The sequence below is a fragment of the Oncorhynchus gorbuscha genome, linkage group LG02 (assembly GCF_021184085.1).
Source record: "Oncorhynchus gorbuscha isolate QuinsamMale2020 ecotype Even-year linkage group LG02, OgorEven_v1.0, whole genome shotgun sequence".
NCBI lineage: Eukaryota > Metazoa > Chordata > Actinopteri > Salmoniformes > Salmonidae > Oncorhynchus > Oncorhynchus gorbuscha.
In genome coordinates this window covers 83774291-83795248 of record NC_060174.1, presented here as the reverse complement: position 1 = coordinate 83795248, position 20958 = coordinate 83774291, and the positions used below count along the sequence as shown (strand labels likewise).

The 20958-nt window shown below is 43.8% G+C and overlaps 1 protein-coding gene across 2 annotated transcripts in view; it reads right to left on the bottom strand.

Annotated features, from left to right (window-relative positions):
• Positions 1 to 20958, bottom strand: part of LOC124011407 (derlin-2-like) — a 26171-nt gene extending 5213 nt beyond the window's left edge. The window contains exons 1-6 of one of the 2 annotated variants that reach the window (XM_046324750.1): positions 20814 to 20958; positions 15111 to 15176; positions 14871 to 14944; positions 14550 to 14643; positions 13939 to 14134; positions 9383 to 9473 (exon numbers count right to left, since the gene is read on the bottom strand). In XM_046324750.1, the coding sequence (XP_046180706.1) occupies positions 9383 to 9473; positions 13939 to 14134; positions 14550 to 14643; positions 14871 to 14944; positions 15111 to 15176; positions 20814 to 20906 (614 nt within the window). In that variant the 5' untranslated portion in view covers positions 20907 to 20958. The remainder of the gene's footprint in view (positions 1 to 9382; positions 9474 to 13938; positions 14135 to 14549; positions 14644 to 14870; positions 14945 to 15110; positions 15177 to 20813) is intronic. The other variant, XM_046324762.1, reaches the window with a different exon arrangement.

Genomic DNA, 20958 nt, shown 5'->3' with positions numbered 1-20958 from the left:
CTTCTACTGCTTTGCAGATGACACACAGCTGTACATTTCAATGAAACATGGTGAAGCCCCAAAATTGCCCTCGCTAGAAGCCTGTGTTTCAGACACAAGGAAGTGGATGGCTGCAAACGTTCTACTTTTAAACTCTGACAAAACAGAGACGCTTGTTCTAGGTCCCAAAGAGATCTTCTGTTGAATCTGACAATTAATCTTAATGGTTGTACAGTCGTCTCAAATAAAACTGAAGGACCTCTGCGTTACTCTGCGTTACGTTACTCTGTTTCAAGGACCGCTTTTTTCCCCATCTACGTAACAAAAATCAGAAACTTTGTCCAAAAATGATGCAGAAAAATGAATCCATGCTTTTGTCACTTCTAGGTTAGACTACTGCAATGCTCTACTTTCCGGCTACCCGGATAAAGCACTAAATAAACTTCAGTTAGTGCTAGAATCCTGACTAGAACCAAAATATTTGATCATATTACTCCAGTGCTAGCCTCCCTACACTGGCTTCCTGTCAAGGCAAGGGCTGATTTCAAGGTTTTACTGCTAACCTACAAAGCATTACATGGGCTTGCTCCTACCTATCTCTCTGATTTGGGGTACGTCACTTGAGTGGGTTGAGTCACTGATGTGATCTTCCTGTTTGGGTTGGCGCCCCCCCTTGTGTTGTGGCGGAGATCTTTGTGGGCTATACTCGGCCTTGTCTCAGGATGGTAAGTTGGTGGTTGAAGATATCACTCTAGTGGTGTGGGGGCTGTGCTTTGGCAAAGTGGGTGGGGTAATCCTTCCTGTTTGGCCCTGTCCGGGGGTATCATCGGATGGGGCCACAGTGTCTCCTGACCCCTCCCATCTCAGCCTCCAGTATTTATGCTGCAGTAGTTTGTGTCGGGGGGCTAGGGTCAGTTTGTTATATCTAAAGTGCTTCTCCTGTCTTATCCGGTGTCCTGTGTGAATTTAAGTATGCCCTCTCTAATTCTCTCTTTCTCGGAGTACCGGAGCCCTAGGAGCATGCCTCAGGACTACCTGGCATGATGACTCCTTGCTGTCCCCAGTCCACCTGGCCGTGCTGCTGCTCCAGTTTCAACTGTTCTGCTTGCGGCTATGGAATCCTGACCTGTTCACCGGACGTGCTACCTGTCCCAGACCTATTATTTGACCATGCTGGTCATTTATGAACATTTCAACATCTTGGCCATGTTCTGTTATAATATCCACCTGGCACAGCCAGAAGAGGACTGGCCACCCCTCATAGCCTGGTTTCTCTCTAGGTTTTGGCCTTTCTAGAGAGTTTTTCCTAGCCAATGTGCTTCAACACATTCAACACAGCTTGCTATTTGGGGTTTTAGGCTGGGTTTCTGTACAGTACTTTGAGATATCAGCTGACGTACAAAGGGCTATATAAATCAATTTGAACACACATATATATATATATATACACACACATATATATATATACACACACACATATATATATACACACACATATATATATATACACACACACATATATATATACACACACACATATATATATACACACACACACATATATATATACATATATATATATACACACACACACACACACACACACACATATACATATATATACCGCACTACAAACATGGATCCATTTGTTTTTTACAAAAACATTGTTTTGTACTTAATTTTTTTGTTGCACTAACAACTTTTACATTTTATATTCATGTCGTCAGACTTATGGTAGAGGTTAGACTTATGGTAATGCAGAATGGGTATGATGAATGTATGCTTTTTAGGCAACATGGAACTTTGGACTATATGGACGTAATATCATGTTTTGATTTAGGGGAAGGAGAAGATAGGTAAGGCTGACCTTTTTTCTTTATGATTTTTTCTTTATTTAATTTGAAGATTGTACATTATAAATACCACGGTTGTTTTTTAAAGTTTAATATGACTTAAAAGCTGTTAAGAGTGCGGCCCTTGTTCTCCGATGTGAATCGGAACGATTACCTTTTAAGATAAAACTTAGATTTATGGGGCTAGGATAAACAATTATATAATTAAATACCTGCCTAGGTTCTCTATTGGAACAGGCCTATATGATCCTAAAATAGTGTTATTAACCTTTTACATTTAAAAAAATTCATCTCAATATAAAAAATGTAAAAGGATGATTATTCTTCCAATACACAATGGCTGGATTAGGTGTTGTCACAGGGTTGTCTAGTGTGTCGTGGGCTGGTTGACACTGGGAGAAAGTGATTAAAATTTACAGAAGCACTTCTCTAAGCGAGAGAAAGGTATATTATATAAGCTACTTATGCTACCTTTGAAATTATTGATCCTAATGATATAGGCCTAGGTGTAAAACAGCCGAGGTGATGGCGCAACGACCCTGGAAGAGAGTTGGTTTGTGTGATCACGCGCTCCGTAGCCGATGTGAGTAAAACACTCCACACTGCCCTTTCCCACCTGGACAAAAGGAACACCTATGTGAGAGAATGCTGTTCATTGACTACAGCTCAGCGTTGAACAACATAGTATCCTCAAAGCTCATCACTAAGCTAAGGATCCTGGGACTAAACACCTCCCTCTGCAACTGGATCCTGGACTCCGGACGGGCCGCCCTCAGGTGGTAAGGGTAGGCAACAACGCATCTGCTACACTGATCCTCAACACTGGGGCCCCCTCAGGGGTGAGTGCTTAGCCCCCTCCTGTACTCCTTGTTCACCCACGACTGCGTGGCCAAGCATGACTCCAACACCATCATTAAGTTTGCTGACGACAACAGTGGTAGGCCTGATCACCAACAAATTGAGACAGCCTAAGGGAGGTCGTCAGAGACCTGGCAGTGTGGTGTCGGGACAACAACCTCTCCCTCAATGTGAGCAAGACAAAGGGAACTGATCGTGGACGACAGGAAAAGGTGGGCCAAACAGGCCCCCATTAACATCGTCGGAGCTGTAGTGGAGCGGGTTGAGAGTTCAGTTCCTTGGTGTCCACATCAAACTATCATGGTCCAAACACACCAAGACAGTCATGAAGAGAGCACGACAACACCTTTTCCACCCTCAGGAGATTTGGCATGGGTCCCCATATCCTCAAAAGGTTCTACACCTAGCAGCACCATCAAGAGCATCCTGACTGGTTGCAGCACCGCCTGGTATGGCAACTGTTCGGCATCTGACCGTAAGGAGCTACAGAGGGTAGTGCGTACAGCCAAATACATCACTGGGGCCAAGATTCTTACTATCCAGGATAGAGGTCGACTGATTAAACGGAATGGCCGATTAATTAGGGCCGATTTCAACTTTTCATAACAATCGGAAATCTGTATTTTTGGACACAGATTTAAAAAAATGTTAAAAACGTTTATTTAATCTTTATTTAACTAGGCAAATAAGTTAAGAACACATTCTTATGTTCAATGACTGCCTAGGAACGGTGGGTTAACTGCCTTGTCAGCTCGGGGGATTCAATCTTTCAACCTTACAGTTAACTAGTCCAATGCTCTAACCACCTGATTACATTGCACTCCACGAGGAGACTGCCTGTTATGCAAATGCACTAAGCCAAGGTAAGTTGCTAGCTAGCATTAAACGTATCTTGTAAAAAACAATCATAATCACTAGTTAACTACACATGGTTGATGATATTACTAGTTAATCTAGCGTGTCCTGCGTTGCATATAATCGATGCGGTGCGTATCGTTGCTCCAATGTGTACCTAACCATAAACATAATCGCCTTTCTTAAAATCAATACACAGTAGTATATGTTTAAACCTGCATATTTAGCTAAAAAGAAATCCAGGTTAGCAGGCAATATTAACCAGGTGAAATTGTGTCACTTCTCTTGCGTTCATTGCATGCAGAGTCAGGGTATATGCAACAGTTCAGGCCGCCTAATTTGCCAGAATTTTACGTAATTATGACATAACATTGAAGGTTGTGCAATGTAACAGGAATATTAAGACTTATGGATGCCACCTGTTAGATAAAATATGGAACGGTTCCGTATTTCACTGAAAGAATAAACGTTTTGTTTTCGAAATGATAGTTTCCGGATTCTACCATATTAATGACCTAAGGCTCATATTTCTGTGTGTTATTATGTTATAATTAAGTCCATGACTTGATAGAGCAATCTGACTGAGCGATGGTAGGCAGCAGCAGGCTCGTAAGCATTCATTCAAACAGCACTTTTGTGCGTTTGCTAGCAGCTGTTTTTGACTTAAAGCCTAGCAACTCCCGAGATTAGGCTCGTGTGACCAATGTGAAATGGCTAGCTAGTTAGCGGGTTGCGCACTAATAGCGTTTCAAACATCACTCGCTCTGAGACTTGGAGTAGTTGTTCCCCTTGCTCTGCATGGGTAATGCTGCTTCGAGGTAGGCTGTTGATGCGTTCCTGGTTCGAGCCCAGGTAAGACCGAGGAGAGGGACGGAATCTATACTGTTACACTGGCAATACTAAAGTGCCTATAAGAACATCCAATAGTCAAAGGTATATGAAATAAATGGTATAGAGAGAAATAGTCCTATAATAACTACAACCTAAAACTTCTTACCTTGAAGTCTCATATTAAAAGGAACCACCAGCTTTCATATGTTCTCATGTTCTGAGCAAGGAACTGAAACGTTAGCTTTCTTACATGGCACATGTTGCACTTCTACTTTCCTCTCCTACACTTTGTTTTTGCATTATTTAAACCAATTTGCTTTTTTGGTCCTCCAATAAATCGGTATCGGCGTTGAAAAATCATAATCGGTCAACCTCTAATCCAGGACCTATATACTAGGCAGTGTCAGAGGAAGGCCCAAAAGTTGTCAAAGACTCCAGTTTCCCAAGTCATAGGCAGTTCTCTATGCTATCGCATGGCAAGCAGTACCAGAGCGCCAAGTCTAGGACCAAAAGGCTCCTCAACAGCTTCTACCCCCAAGCCATATGACTGCTGAACAATGAATGTAATGGCCACCCGGACTATTTACATTGACATGCCCTCCCTCCCTTTGATTTTACACAGCTGCTAGTCGCTGGTTATCATCTATGCATAGTCACTTTACCCCTACCTATATGTACAAAATAACTTGACTAACCTGTACCCCCTCACATTGATTCGGTACCAGTAACCCCTGTATATAGCCTCGTTATTGTGTTACTTTATTTAGGAAATCTTTTCTTAACTCTTTCTTGAACTGCATTGTTGGTTAAGGGCTTGTAGTAAGCATTTCACAGTAAGGTCTACACCTGTTCTATTCGGAACATGTAACAAATACCATTTTATTTGATGTGTTGGGTACAGAGATGGGGTACTCATTTACAAATCATGTTAAACACCATTATTGCACACGGTGAGTCCATGCAACTTGTGACTTAAGCACATTTTCACTCCTAAACTTAGTCGTATGAAAAAGTTTGGGCACCCCTGAGGCTGCATAATAATTTACTCTGTCGTCACAGAAAATGACCAGTGGCATGCCATTCATTTTCTAATAAAAGCTGAGTACTGGGGTATTGTCCAGACAAAGATTTTTAGTGTAGCAACATTAAGTTATGAAATTAAATCAAGATGTGAAAAATAGGCTATGCAAAAATGTGGGCACCCTTGTCATTCTGTTGATTTGAATACCTGTAACTACTTAGCACTGATTAATTGGAACACACAATTGGTTTGGTGAGCTCATTAAGCCTTGAACATAGACAAGCGCATCCAATCATGAGAAAAGGTATTTAAGGCCAATTGCAAGTTGTTCTCTTTGACTCTCCTCTGAAGAGTGGCAACATGGGGGCCTCAAAACAACTCAAATGACCTGAAAACAAATATTGTCCAACATTAGAGTTTAGAGGAAGGCTACAAAAATCTATCGCAGAGATTTAAGCTGTCAGTGTCCACTGTGAGGAAATGAAAGACCACAGGCACAGTTCTTGTTAAGGGCAGAAGTGGCAGGCCAAGTAAAATATCGGAGGCAAAGGCGAAGGATGGTGAGAACAGTCAAACAGCCCACAGACCACCTCCAAAGACCGACAACATCATCTTGCTGCAGATGGTGTCACTGTGCATCGTTCAACAATTCAGCGCACTTTGCACAAGGAGAAGCTGTATGGGAGAGTGATGCGGAAAAAGCCTTTTCTGTACACACGCCACAAACATAGTCGCTTCAGGTATGCAAACGCACATTTGGACAAGCCAGCTTAATTTTGGAATAAGGTGCTGTGGACTGATGAAACAAAGATTTTGTTATTTGGTCATAACAAAGGACGTTATGCATGGCGGCAAAAGAACACAGCGTTCCAAGAAAAACACTTGCTACCCACAGTAAAATTTGGTGGGGGTTCCATCATGCTGTGGGGCTGTGACCAGTGCCAGTACTGGGAATCTTGTTAAAGTTGAGGGTCGCATGGATTCCACTCAATATCAGCAGATTCTTGGGAATAATGTTGAAGAATCAGTCACAAAGTTGAAGTTACGCCGGGGCTGGACATTTCAACAAGACAACGACCCAAAACACTGCTCAAAAATCTACCCGTGCATTTATGCAGAGGAACAAGTACAATGTTCTGGAATGGCCATCCCAGTCCCCAGATCTGAATATCATTGAGAATCTGTGGGATGATTTGAAGCGGGCTGTCCATGCTCGGCAACCATCAAACCGAACTCAACTGGAGATGTTTTGTAAGGAGGAATGGTCCAAAATACTTTCATCCAGAAACTCATTAGAGGCTATGGGAAGCGTCTAGAGGCTGTTATTTTAGCAAAAGGAGGCTCTACTAAATATTAATGTGATTTTTCTATTGGGGTGCCCAATTTATGCACTGGTCTAATTTTGTTTTGATGCATATTGCACTTTCTGTTTATCCAATAAACCTCATTTCACTACTGAAATATTACTGTGTCCATCAGTTATTTGATAGATCAACATGAAATTGCTGATCCAAACACCCAATTATTTATAAATGGAAATCATGGAAATTGTCAGGGGTGCCCTGTATTTACTGTATTTAGTCTTGCCATAACAAAGTCAAGACATTTCAGCTTTTCATTTTTTATTAATTTGTAAACATTTCTAAAAAACATAATGTCACAAAATCTCAATTTCATCCATTTTAAATTCAGGCTGTGACAAAATGTGGGGGAAAAAAATCAAGGGGTCTCCCTTGACTTTTTCCACACAAAAAAAACGTTTCTTATTCTAAAATTGATTAAATACATAATTTTACACAAAATACCACAATTATGAAGTTTAGACATGTTTGCTAATTTATCCAAAATAAACAGCTGAAATGTCTTGATTCAATAAATATTAAACCCTTATGGCAAGCCTAAACAGGGGTAAAATGTTGCTTAACAAGTGACATAAGTTGCATAAGTATTCAGACCCTTTGCTATGAGATTCGAAATTGAGCCGAGGTGCATCCCGTTTCCAATTATCATCCTTGAGATGTTTCTACAACTTGGAGTCCACTTGTGGTAAATTCAATTGATTGGACATGATTTGGAAAGGCACTCACCTGTCTATACAAAAGGATCCCACAGTTGACAGTGCATCTCAGAGCAAAAACCAAGCCATGAGGTCGAAGGAATTGTCCGTAGAGCTCCTAGACAGGATTGTGTCGAGGCACAGATCTGGGAAAGGGGACCAAAAAATGTCTGCAGCATTGAAGGTCCCCAAGAACACAGTGGCCTCCATCATTCTGAAATGGAAGACGTTTGGAAACACCAAGACTCGTCCTAGAGTTGGCCACTCGGCCAAACTGAGCAATCGGTGGAGAAGGGCCCTGGTCAGGAAGGTGACCAAGAACCCAATGGTCACTCTGACAGAGTTCCAGAGTTCCTCTGTGGAGATCAGAGAAGCTCCCAGAAGGACAATCATTTACATTTACATTTAAGTCATTTAGCAGACGCTCTTATCCAGAGCGACTTACAAATTGGTGCAATCACCTTATGACATCCAGTGGGACAGCAATCATCCCTGCAGCACTCCACCAATCAGGCCTTTATGGTAGAGTGGTCTGACAGAAGACACTCCTCAGTAGAAGGCATATGACATCCCATTTGGTGTTTGCCAAAAGGCACCTAAAGGACTCTCAGACCATGAGAAACAAGATTCTCTGGTCTGATGAAGCCAAGCGTCACGTCTGGAGGAAATCTGGCACCATCCCTACGTTAAAGCAGTCAGGACAGAGAAAATTACAGTAAAAGCCTTGAAGTCCTGAGCACTCTGGGGCAGGTTCTCAGAATGGAATGAAGGTTCACCTTCCAACAGGACAAGCAGAAGTGGCTCGGGAGAAGTCTGAATGTCATTGAGTGGCCCAGCCAGAGCCCGGACTTGAACCCGATCGAACATCTCTGGAGAGACCCGAAAATAGCTGTGCAGAGTCGCTCCACATCCAACCTGAGAGAGCTTGAGAAGATCTGCAGAAAAGAATGGGAGACACTCCACAAATACAGGTGTGCCAAGCTTGTAGTGTCATACCCAAAGAGACTCAAAGCTGTAATCACTGTCAAAGACGCTTCAACAAAGTACTGCATAAAGGGTCTGAATACTTACGTAAATGTGATATTTCAGTTTCTAAAAACCTGTTTTTGCCTTGTCATTTTAGGGTATTGTGTGTAGATTGATGAGGAAGTAAAACAATTTAATCAATTTCAGAATAAGGCTGTGTGGAAAATGTGGAAACGTCAAGGGGTCTGTATACTTTCCAAATGCACTGTATGTTGCTTATAAGGGCTGGGAATTGCCATGGACATCACGATATGATATTATCACGATACTTAGGTGCCAATACAATTTGTATCACGATTCTATCCTGTGATTTTGTTGTGTTTTGAAATTCCAAACATTTTGCTCACCATGTCTGCTGCAGAGAGAGCATGAGAAATTAGTTTTGATCAGTCATGGAAATAAAAGGGCTGAAAACATGTTGGCTCACTATTTAAAAATAAGATTTATTACAAATCAATACTTGGAGTGAAAGTATCAATACTTCATCGTCCAATCCTCCAAAATAATCATCCAAATAATATTGCGACAGATACCTAGCAATTTTTTCCCCCATCGCTATTGCTGATCTGATAAATGAATGGTATATTTCTACTTTTAGCTATTGATGTGCCTTTCCTTTTCTAGAATCATCATACCAATCAACAAACCATTTTTTATGGCCTTTTCCAAGGACAGCTTACCTTAAAACCATGCCAAAACATTGGTTATTATAACATTGTTAATGTTGGCAATATCCATATAAGAATAACTATTGCTTACTCTAACATGCCCCCTGTCTCTCCAGCAACATTACCATCTCTCGGCAGACTCATGGCCTAAATACTGCAGTTTCAAACGCAAGACAATAATACATTAATTCCTGGACTGTACTAGAACCATAGACTTCTAAATGGCCAAACTTACAGAAAAAAAGGAGTCTTGAGCCATCTGCCACCACCTGGCTGGTTTGGGAATACATCCTCAAGAAAGAAGTAGACATGACCCACAGCGATACCTTAGGGAAGGGAGTACATTGACCAGTTAATTCACTAGGGATGTGACTACATCAGTATCGCGATATTCTTTCTTTGGCAAAAATGAAAAGACAAAGCAAATCAAACTCTTTGGTGCTTTAAAAAAAATCTGCTGTATGTAAAATAGTGTGCTATTGTCACGCCTTGGTCATTGTATTTTGTGTTTTTTGTTATATGTTTGGGTAGGCCAGGGTGTGACATGGGTTTATATGTTGTGTTTCGTATTGGGGTTTGTATTATTTGGGATCGCGGCTGATTAGGGGTGTGGTATAGGCTTGGCTGCCTGAGGCGATTCTCAATTAGAGTCAGGTGCTTATCGTTGTCTCTGATTGGGAACCGTATTTAGGTAGCCTGAGTTCGCTTTGTATTTCGTGGGTGTTTGTACCCGTCTCTGTGTTGTAGTCACCAGATAGGCTGTAATTAGTTTTACGTTCCGTTCTGTTGTTTTTGTATTTAGTTCAGTTATTTAATGTACCATGTATTTCTTTCATTAAAGTCATGAGTAACCTACACGCTGCATTTCGGTCTTACAACAGACGAACACCATTACAGAAACACCCACCTCTCACGGACCGAGCAGTGTGTAACTGGCAACGATGTAGATAACTGGCAGGAGCTAAAGGAGGACGTTATGGAAGGTAAAGGCATGGAGTATACGACGTGGGAAGAAATCGACAGGTGGGCGGCCGACCCAGAGAGAGTGCAGGCGCCCGCCTGGGATTCGCTTCAGCAGTGCGAAGAGGGCTACAGGCTTATGGAGTCTAAAAGGAAAACACGGCGACGCAGAGCGAAAACCGAAAGTAACCCGCAAATATTTATTTGGGGAGAGCGCAGAGAGAGAGTGGCTGAGTCAGGAGTCAGACCTGAGCCTACTCTCCCTGTTAATTGTGAGGAGCAGCAATATAAGGACTTCTGGTCTTGGGAGATGATATTAGACGGAAAAGGACCGTGGGCGCAGCCGGGAGAATATCGCCTTCCCAAGGAAGAAATAGATGCGGATAAAGCGGAGAGGCGCTGGTATGAGGAGGCAGCACGGCGACGTGGTTGGAAGCCGGAAAAGCAACCCCAAAAAATTATTGGGGGGGGCTAGAAGGGAGAATGGTTATGCCAGGTAGGAGACATGCACAAACTCCCTGTGCTCACCGTTGGGCTAGAGAGACCGGGCAGGCACCGTGTTATGCTATGGAGCGCACGGTGTTTCCAGTGCGGGTGCAGAGCCAGGTGCGGCACATACCAGCTCTTCCTATTGGCCGGGCTAGAGTGGGCATCGAGCCAGGTAAGCTTGGGCAGGCTCGGTGCTCAAGAGCTCCAGTGCGCCTGCACGGTCCGGTCTATCCAGAGCCACCTCTACACACCAGTCCTCCAGTAGCAGCTCCCCGCACCAGGCTTCCTGTGCGTGTCCTCGATCCAGTACCACCAGTTCCAGCACCACGCACCAGGCCTCCAGTGCGCCTCGCCTGTTCAGCGCAGCCAGCGCTTTTCTTCTCTCCTGCGCCGGCGGAGTCTCCCGCCTGTTTAGCGCAGCCAGAGCCTGTCTCCTCTCCTGCGCTGCCGGAGTCTCCAGTCTGCCCAGCGCCGCCAGTCTGCCCAGCGCCGCCAGAAGTGCCAGTCTGCCAAGATCCGCCAGAAGTGCCAGTCAGCCATGATCTTCTAGATCGGCCAGACAACCTGACTCTTCCAGTTCCACCAGCCAGCCAGGATTTACCGGAACCTACTACCTGCCCGAGCTGCCCCTCTGTCCCGAGCTGCCCCTCTGTTATGTGGGGATCTGGGTGAGGACTATTAGGCCATGGTCGGCGGCGAAGGTGGATTATCCCAGGACGCGAAAGGGAGGAAATAGGACATTAATGGAGTGGGGTCCACGTCCCGAGCCAGAACCGCCACCATGGACAGACGCCCACCCGGACCCTCCCTATGCTCTTGAGGTGCGTCCGGGAGTCCGCACCTTAGGGGGGGGGGGTTCTGTCACGCCTTGGTCATTGTATTTTATGTTATATGTTTGGGTAGGCCAGGGTGTGACATGGGTTTATATGTTGTGTTTCGTATTGGGGTTTGTATTAATTGGGATCGCGGCTGATTAGGGGTGTGGTATAGGCTTGGCTGCCTGAGGCGATTCTCAATTAGAGTCAGGTGCTTATCGTTGTCTCTGATTGGGAACCGTATTTAGGTAGCCTGAGTTCGCTTTGTATTTCGTGGGTGTTTGTACCTGTCTCTGTGTTGTAGTCACCAGATAGGCTGTAATTAGTTTTACGTTCCGTTCTGTTGTTTTTGTATTTAGTTCAGTTATTTAATGTACCATGTATTTCTTTCATTAAAGTCATGAGTAACCTACACGCTGCATTTCGGTCTTACAACAGACGAACACCATTACAGAAACACCCACCTCTCACGGACCGAGCAGTGTGTAACTGGCAACGATGTAGATAACTGGCAGGAGCTAAAGGAGGACGTTATGGAAGGTAAAGGCATGGAGTATACGACGTGGGAAGAAATCGACAGGTGGGCGGCCGACCCAGAGAGAGTGCAGGCGCCCGCCTGGGATTCGCTTCAGCAGTGCGAAGAGGGCTACAGGCTTATGGAGTCTAAAAGGAAAACACGGCGACGCAGAGCGAAAACCGAAAGTAACCCGCAAATATTTATTTGGGGAGAGCGCAGAGAGAGAGTGGCTGAGTCAGGAGTCAGACCTGAGCCTACTCTCCCTGTTAATTGTGAGGAGCAGCAATATAAGGACTTCTGGTCTTGGGAGATGATATTAGACGGAAAAGGACCGTGGGCGCAGCCGGGAGAATATCGCCTTCCCAAGGAAGAAATAGATGCGGATAAAGCGGAGAGGCGCTGGTATGAGGAGGCAGCACGGCGACGTGGTTGGAAGCCGGAAAAGCAACCCCAAAAAATTATTGGGGGGGGCTAGAAGGGAGAATGGTTATGCCAGGTAGGAGACATGCACAAACTCCCTGTGCTCACCGTTGGGCTAGAGAGACCGGGCAGGCACCGTGTTATGCTATGGAGCGCACGGTGTTTCCAGTGCGGGTGCAGAGCCAGGTGCGGCACATACCAGCTCTTCCTATTGGCCGGGCTAGAGTGGGCATCGAGCCAGGTAAGCTTGGGCAGGCTCGGTGCTCAAGAGCTCCAGTGCGCCTGCACGGTCCGGTCTATCCAGAGCCACCTCTACACACCAGTCCTCCAGTAGCAGCTCCCCGCACCAGGCTTCCTGTGCGTGTCCTCGATCCAGTACCACCAGTTCCAGCACCACGCACCAGGCCTCCAGTGCGCCTCGCCTGTTCAGCGCAGCCAGCGCTTTTTCTTCTCTCCTGCGCCGGCGGAGTCTCCCGCCTGTTTAGCGCAGCCAGAGCCTGTCTCCTCTCCTGCGCTGCCGGAGTCTCCAGTCTGCCCAGCGCCGCCAGTCTGCCCAGCGCCGCCAGAAGTGCCAGTCTGCCAAGATCCGCCAGAAGTGCCAGTCAGCCATGATCTTCTAGATCGGCCAGACAACCTGACTCTTCCAGTTCCACCAGCCAGCCAGGATTTACCGGAACCTACTACCTGCCCGAGCTGCCCCTCTGTCCCGAGCTGCCCCTCTGTTATGTGGGGATCTGGGTGAGGACTATTAGGCCATGGTCGGCGGCGAAGGTGGATTATCCCAGGACGCGAAAGGGAGGAAATAGGACATTAATGGAGTGGGGTCCACGTCCCGAGCCAGAACCGCCACCATGGACAGACGCCCACCCGGACCCTCCCTATGCTCTTGAGGTGCGTCCGGGAGTCCGCACCTTAGGGGGGGGGGGTTCTGTCACGCCTTGGTCATTGTATTTTATGTTATATGTTTGGGTAGGCCAGGGTGTGACATGGGTTTATATGTTGTGTTTCGTATTGGGGTTTGTATTAATTGGGATCGCGGCTGATTAGGGGTGTGGTATAGGCTTGGCTGCCTGAGGCGATTCTCAATTAGAGTCAGGTGCTTATCGTTGTCTCTGATTGGGAACCGTATTTAGGTAGCCTGAGGTCGCTTTGTATTTCGTGGGTGTTTGTACCCATCTCTGTGTTGTAGTCACCAGATAGGCTGTAATTAGTTTTACGTTCCGTTCTGTTGTGTTTGTATTTAGTTCAGCTATTTCATGTACCGCGTATTTCTTTCATTAAAGTCATGAGTAACCTACACGCTGCATTTCGGTCCGACTCTTCTTACAACAGACGGACGCCGTTACAGCTATAGCTTGGGAAATAAATAAATGTGACTCTGGATGACAACATTAGGGCTGTTTTCCTGAAGGAGTTAAATCCACTGTGTGTTTTTTTCCCTTGCCACGATACTTACGAGTATCGCAATACTGGTATCGTACCGGTCCCACTCCTCAATGGTCAATAAGGCAATGCCCTTTTGGATCTTAAAGCCATTAATAACGTTGATGCATTACAGAAATGATTCATGGTGGTTAGGGTGACTGGTACCTAGTAAATCCACAATGATAGAGTTCCCCAGCAGCAGAGAGAACCCCATGAGCACCCACGGGAGAAAGGGCGCCTGAAAGTTCAGCAGACCAAAGAAGTTCATGCGAACATTGGGGTTGCGCCTGCTCCACACGTACACCAGCATGATGGTGAAGGCTTGGCCCAAGAACACCAGACTCACAAAGGTGCCAAATATCTATGTGCTTACTGAGAAAAAAAAAGTTATTGGTGGCTGGAATTGGCATACAGTGGGTGTTTTGCAGTCCATAAACAGTCAGAATTATTTTAGTTGATTTTCTCTTTACTTAGGTTATGCTGCTATTAACTGCAGCCAACCAGTTAATGATAATTATGACAACTAGCCTAAACACAGCTGAAAATAAATCAGCGGGCAAGGTGTGACTGTTTCTCAAGAGCTTCTCATAAGGGCACCTGTAGATATTTAATGTACACACATACAGCATTGTACAACAGTAGGCCCAAGTAAGAGCTCAATCAGAAGCTTGCTAAGAATGTGACAAATAAATGAAGTCTGTGTGGTATTGAACTCAACTTCTGTCTCGACTCCTGCAGTAGCAACTAAGACCATGACAGTAACAGAACAAGGATACAGTCATCAAAAGGCCACCAAAGAGGAACATAAAGACAAAGTCAGCGGTGCGGCCCCTGAAAGAGCCCTCCTCCAGCATACGACAGTATCGGTACCTGGAAGCCAACAGTTAAGGAAATCTGGCAAGTGCAAAGCAAACACTTAATCATGATGCATCTGTCTAATTATAGGTTACAAATTGATGAAACATGGCTAGTCTTGTTCAAGACAAACATTTTATGAGTAGCATAGTGCTTCCAATCAAAGGGGAAGAAAAAAAATATGCAAACATCAATTTCACAAATAAACTCAGAGCAAGACATGTGCAGCGGAAAAAGGATACAAAAAAATCATATTGAAAAGGAAGTTGAAGCCAACTGGACCGAAAAATAAAAAGTTGGTTATGAGTCTCCATACCTACAAGACAGAACATAGAAATCAGTCAACCTTGCATCTCATAGTAAAAAAAAAAAAAAAAAAGAACTGCTACATTTACACAGAAGGCCGAAGATTAAAAACTCTAAACAAAAAAAAGATCATACCTGATACAGTAGCTAAACAGCAGATGATTGCATGTACTCACCTGATAATTCCTTAGTATCAAATCAGGATTGAAGTATAGTTGGAAAGGTGTGATGAGTTCTAATTGCTGAGGGTGGGAGCAAAGAAAACATCAATCAGTAGTTCACCTGGTCTGATTATACACCTCGTCTGAAAATTCAAAGTAAAGTCAACCATGAACCACCAATCTTGGAATTATTGACATTCCTTTTAATAGCAGTTAATAAACTGCAACTTTATGGTTAGCATGCTGAGGTTAAATAAGGTCAAAAGTAGCTACCAGTTTGTACGCCTGATGTGATAACCATGTTTCCGTACTTGGAAAGCCCTATACAAAAACTGCCATAGATTTTTCTACAAACCCGTAGTCGCCGATAAATGTTTTACTGAATCTAGAACTAAGAAAGTATATTAGAAAAGTCTCAAGTTGTAGGTGGCTCTACAAAAACTCAGATATTCAATCCAAGTTTCAGAGTTCCCTCGTCATTTTAGCTGCCAGTAGATGACAGCGCACCACACAGTGCGTCCAAAACAAATATCTACACACATTCAAGAGGAATCTCTCAAAACATGGATTTAATATCTCTCGGGTTTTCAGATTTTTGTAGACCCACCTGCACACTGACATTTCTAAAGACACTTTTTTCGAGGAATCGTGAATAAAGAAAAAGTCAATTGCCAAGAACAAGGTAGTTGAAAAATCTATGGTGGTGTTTTGTATAGTAGGGCCCTATAGAATCTGTTGCAGAGAACGCGGACAGAATCACAGAACCCAAACATTAAAACGGAATACAACAATAGATACATTTTTTAATTGCTATTGAATTTAGTAGGAAATCAATTACACGTATTGAACTTATTTAAAAAATGCATTAACTTGCCCAAATTAATCATAAGAAAAGAACAAAGTGTCATTGTTTAAGGGCATGTAGTAAGCATTTCACGGTAAGGTATACTCATGTTGAATTCGGCTTGTGACAAATAAAACTTGATTTGATATGCATCGGTGATTCGTATTTTCGGCACAGGAATGCTCTTGTCTGTGTGTGTGGTGCGCGCGTACTGTATGTCTACACTTCGTGTAACTGTTAGCGATGATGCCTATGATAACCTTCTGGTAGAGATGGAAAGGCTTTCCCAAAAACCTTCAATTAAATGCTAACTACAAAGTACCTGGTAGAATGATATGATTTGCATACTTCGCACTTACAATAGCCAGCAAATTCCAACTCGTTACGTTTGTTTATACTTTTTAAAATTTATTTTACCTTTATTTAACCAGGCAAGTCAGTTAAGAACAAATTCTTATCTTCAATGACGGCCTAGGAACAGTGGGTTAACTGCCTGTTCAGGGGCAGAACGACAGATTTGTACCTTGTCAGCTCGGGGCTACCCTGCCGCTACTTAGCTGCACTGGGGTCAGAATGCCATCATGGTTAAATTAAGACGCCACGGAGGAGGCGGAAAAAGTACCTCGATGCAGCAATGGGATAGCCTCGGTACTCCAAATTTGACCTTTATCCAAACTGATACATTGAGAAGATTGAAATACTGCTAGTTTATCTGGAAAAATGCCCTTCTCATCCTCATGCCAGCTAGTAGTAGACACCGCAGCCATTTTGGAATGGCAGTGTAAGCCAATCAATTGTCTTAATTGTTGTTCAATTAAACGTTTTCAAACCCATATCTTGCGCCGGCTCCAGTGTCTTAATCTAACCATGATGGCGCTTCGACCCCGGTGCAGCTCAGTTGAAAGGGTAATAACTACATCCAAATTAAATTCACCCCCCCCCCCGAAATTTCAAACGTGGCCTCCAGACATGGTTTAAGCAGTGTTGTGGACTTAAGAAAAATTGGATATTCTTTCTATTAAACTGAATCAGGCAAACCATTTAAAGATTTTTTGGGCCCTTGTATAGACCTAGACCTTTCATGTAACGCACAATTAAGACATATCTGGCATACAAAATGGTAGTTAGGTAAAAGGTAGGCTATATCAGAATTTTTCTGCCACTGAAATCGTTGGGCGGGCCAAAAAATGTAAAAGAACAATAGCATTTTTTTACAATTATGTTAATGCATTGGAGATAGAAAAACACTTTCAGTGTTAACTTAAAACCAGCTATAAAAGTATGTAGAAAAGATCATGTATGTTCAGTGCATTCAGAAATATTCAGAACCCTTCCCCACAGTCATGTTACAAGCCTTGTTCTAAAAATTGATTAAATAAAAAATCCTTAATCTACACACAATACCCCATAAAGACAAATTGAAATTGAGCTCAGGTTTATCTCATTTCCATTGATCCTTGAGAGGTTTTTAAAACTTGATTGGAGTCCACCTGTGGTAAATTGAATTGATTGGACATGATTTGGAAAGGCACTCACCTGTCTATACAAAAAGGTCCCACAGTTGACAGTACATCTCAGAGCAAAAACCAAGCCATGAGGTTGAAGGAATTGCCCGTAGAGTTCAGACAGGATTGTGTCGAGGCACAGATCTGGGAAAGGGGACCAAAAAATGTCTGCAGCATTGAAGGTCCCCAAGAACACAGTGGCCTCCATCGTTCTGAAATGGAAGAAGTTTGGAACCACCAAGACTCGTCCTAGAGTTGGCCGCCTGGCCAAACTGAGCAATCGGTGGAGAAGGGCCCTGGTCAGGGAGGTGACCAAGAACCCAATGGTCACTCCGAAAGAGCTCCAGAGTTCCTCTGTGGAGGTGGGAGAACCTTCCAGAAGGACAATCTTCTCTGCAGCACTCCACCAAATCAGGCCTTTATGGTAGAGTGGACTCCTCTGTAAAAAGGCACGACAGCCCTCTTGGAGGACTCTCAGACCAGGAGAATGAATGAAACGGATGAAACCAAGATTGAACTCAGTGGCCTGAATACCAAGTGTCACGTCTGGAGGAAACCTGGCACTATCCCTACAGTGAAGCATGGTGGTGGCAGCATCATGCTGTGGGGATGTTTTTCAGCGACAGGAACTGGGAGACTAGTCAGCATCAAGGAAAAGATGAACAGAACAAAGTACTGAGATCCTTGATGAAAACCTGCTCCAGAGCGCTCAGTACCTCAGACTGGAGCGACGGTTCATCTTCCAACAGGAAAACAACCATAAGCACACAGCCAAGACAACGCAGGAGTGCCTTCAGGACCAGTCTCCGAATGTTGTTGACTGGCCCAGCCAGAGCTCGGACTTGAACCCGATCTAACATCTCTGGAGAGACCTGAAAACAGCTGTGCAGCGATGCTTCCCTTCCAACCTTAAGAGGATCTGCAGAGAAGAGTGGGGGACACTCCCCAAATACAGGTGTGCCAAGCTTGTAACGTCATACCCAAGAAGACACAAGGCTGTTATGAGGGGAAACTATTTGATCCCCTGCTGATTTTGTACGTTTGCCCACTGACAAAGAAATCTGTCTATATAATTTTATCCATCTAATTTTAATGGTAGGTTTATTTGAAGGGGGTCAAATACTTATTTCCCTCATTAAAATGCAAATCAATTTATAACATTTTTGACATGCTTTTTTGTTTTTCTGTCTCACTGTTCAAATAAACCTACCATTAACCTGATCATTTTTGTCAGTGGGCAAACGTACAAAATCAGCAGGGGATCAAATACTTTTTTCCCCTCACTGTGTATGTGTGTGTATATATATTTTTACCCATTTTCGTGGTATCCAATTGGTAGTTAGTCTCGTCCCGTCGCTGCAACTCCCGTACGGACTCGGGAGAGGCAAAGGCAGAGAGCTGTGCATCCGCCGAAACAACCCAGACAAGTCGCACTGCTTCTTGACACAATGCCTGCTTAACCCAGAAGCCAGCCGCACCAATGTGTTGGAAGAAACACCGTACACCTGGCGACCATGTCAGCGTGTCACTGCACCCGGCCCACCACAGGAGTCTCTAGTGCGCGATGGGACAAGGACATCCCTGCCGGCCAAACCCTCCCCTAACCCGGACGAGGCTGGGCCAATTGTGCGCCGGGTCTCCCGGTCACGACCGGGTCTCGAACCCAGAATCTTTAGTGGCACAGCTAAAACTGCGATGCAGTGCCTTAAACCACCGTGCCACTCGGGAGGCCATGTAAATGCAATTTCTGTTTATTTTTAATATGCTTACCTGTTTTTGCTATGTCATTATGGGGTATTGTGTGTGGACTGATGAGAAGAATAAAAAAAAATGTAACCCATTTTAGAATAAGTCTAACGTAACAATGTGGAAAAAGTTAAGGTTCTTAATAGTTCCCGAATGCATTGTGGTGAGGAGAGCCTCATTCTGGTCCAGTCACTTTTAAATTGTGTCCTTTTTTTTTGCAGGTCATCTAATGTATTTTTACTCACATTTCACAATCTGACAATGGTAGGCAACTGTAGGCTTTCAATTAGAATGTACTTTTTTTTGTTCATGGTTTTAGGTCAATCTGGCTCCCAAGTGGTGCAGCGGTCTAAGGCAGTGCATCTCAGTGCAAGAGGCATCACTACAGTCCCTGGTTCAAATCCAGACTGTATAACATCTGGCTGTGACTGGGAGTCCCATAGGGTGGCACACAATTGGCCCAGCGTTGTCCGGGATTGGTCGGGGCAGGCTGTCATTGTAAATAAGAATTTGTTCTTAACTGACTTTCCTAGTTAAATAAAAATAACAACTTCTAAGATCTACTGAACTAAGCCGTTTGGGAGCCAAATGAAGGTTTCCTTTATGTGAACAGAGCCAAATGATCCGCCTCACAGAAAATACACGGAATGTTCATCACTAGAAGCAAGTTGTCGGGATAACAGTCTGGTGGGTTGACAGAAATACTTTCACAAAAAAACTTCAATTGAATGTTAACTGCAAAGTAGGCTTACCTGGCATTAGTCTATGATGAGAAAGTATATAATTTGTATATATTATTTGCAAACTTTGCCATGAAATGAGCAGAAGCAGTACAGTACCATCACTAGACTGGCACATTTGAAAGCACACAAGATGTGCAATTAAAGAGTAATTACACAAATGAAAATGTGCTCATTTTATTCGAACCCCCTCATTGTTTCACTATGAACAATTCTAATTTTGAGAGTGAAGCCACCCTCAAAAATCTCAAAACAGATCAGATAAAACTAAGATAACAATTTGGGAAAATATATAACAGATTTTATAGGGCACCCATTATAGTTGTTTCATTAACCATTATTTTAACAGGTATATTGACAAACAGTGCACTCCTTTCTCTTGTACACTAAAGACATGCAGAGTTGCAGGGGAGTGAAGAGAACAATATGCCTTTTGAAAGATAGAAAATAAATGAGTAGCTCACGACGTGTTTCATTTTTTAAAAGTATAATTCATGCTAGAAAAAGGTTGGAGACCTGCGCTAGTTACTGACCCTTGCAAATTTGATCAATTCTATCAAGGTCGGTGACAGCCTAACTACAGTCCAAACAAGAACGTTAATTTGGCGACACTAACACAGCTGTCTACAGTAGCTAATTGACGTACACTGTTGGGATGTAATCATTAGTCCAAGCAGGTATCAAACGTTTGATTTCGCAACGAAAACTAAAGTTTCTATTGGACAAATCCAGGTAGGTCCCTCCCCGTTTGGTTCCTAGTGTTTTGCCAACGAGACGGCGTTAGCTACCAGCTAACCTTAGCAGACTGACATCCACGGCCAAGCCCTTAACCCATCTACATTTCCAATAAGAACGTGTTTCAGATTAAATTAAAATATCTTACCACAGCAGCGGTAGTCAGGACACAGGCAGTTGTGTATGCCCGAGTCACAAAAGGAATCTGTAAATATTCCTGTTGAACAGTCTGATAAGCCATTTTGGCACAACTGAACGCTTCCGGCACTTTCTTTACACGTCATCACAGGGTG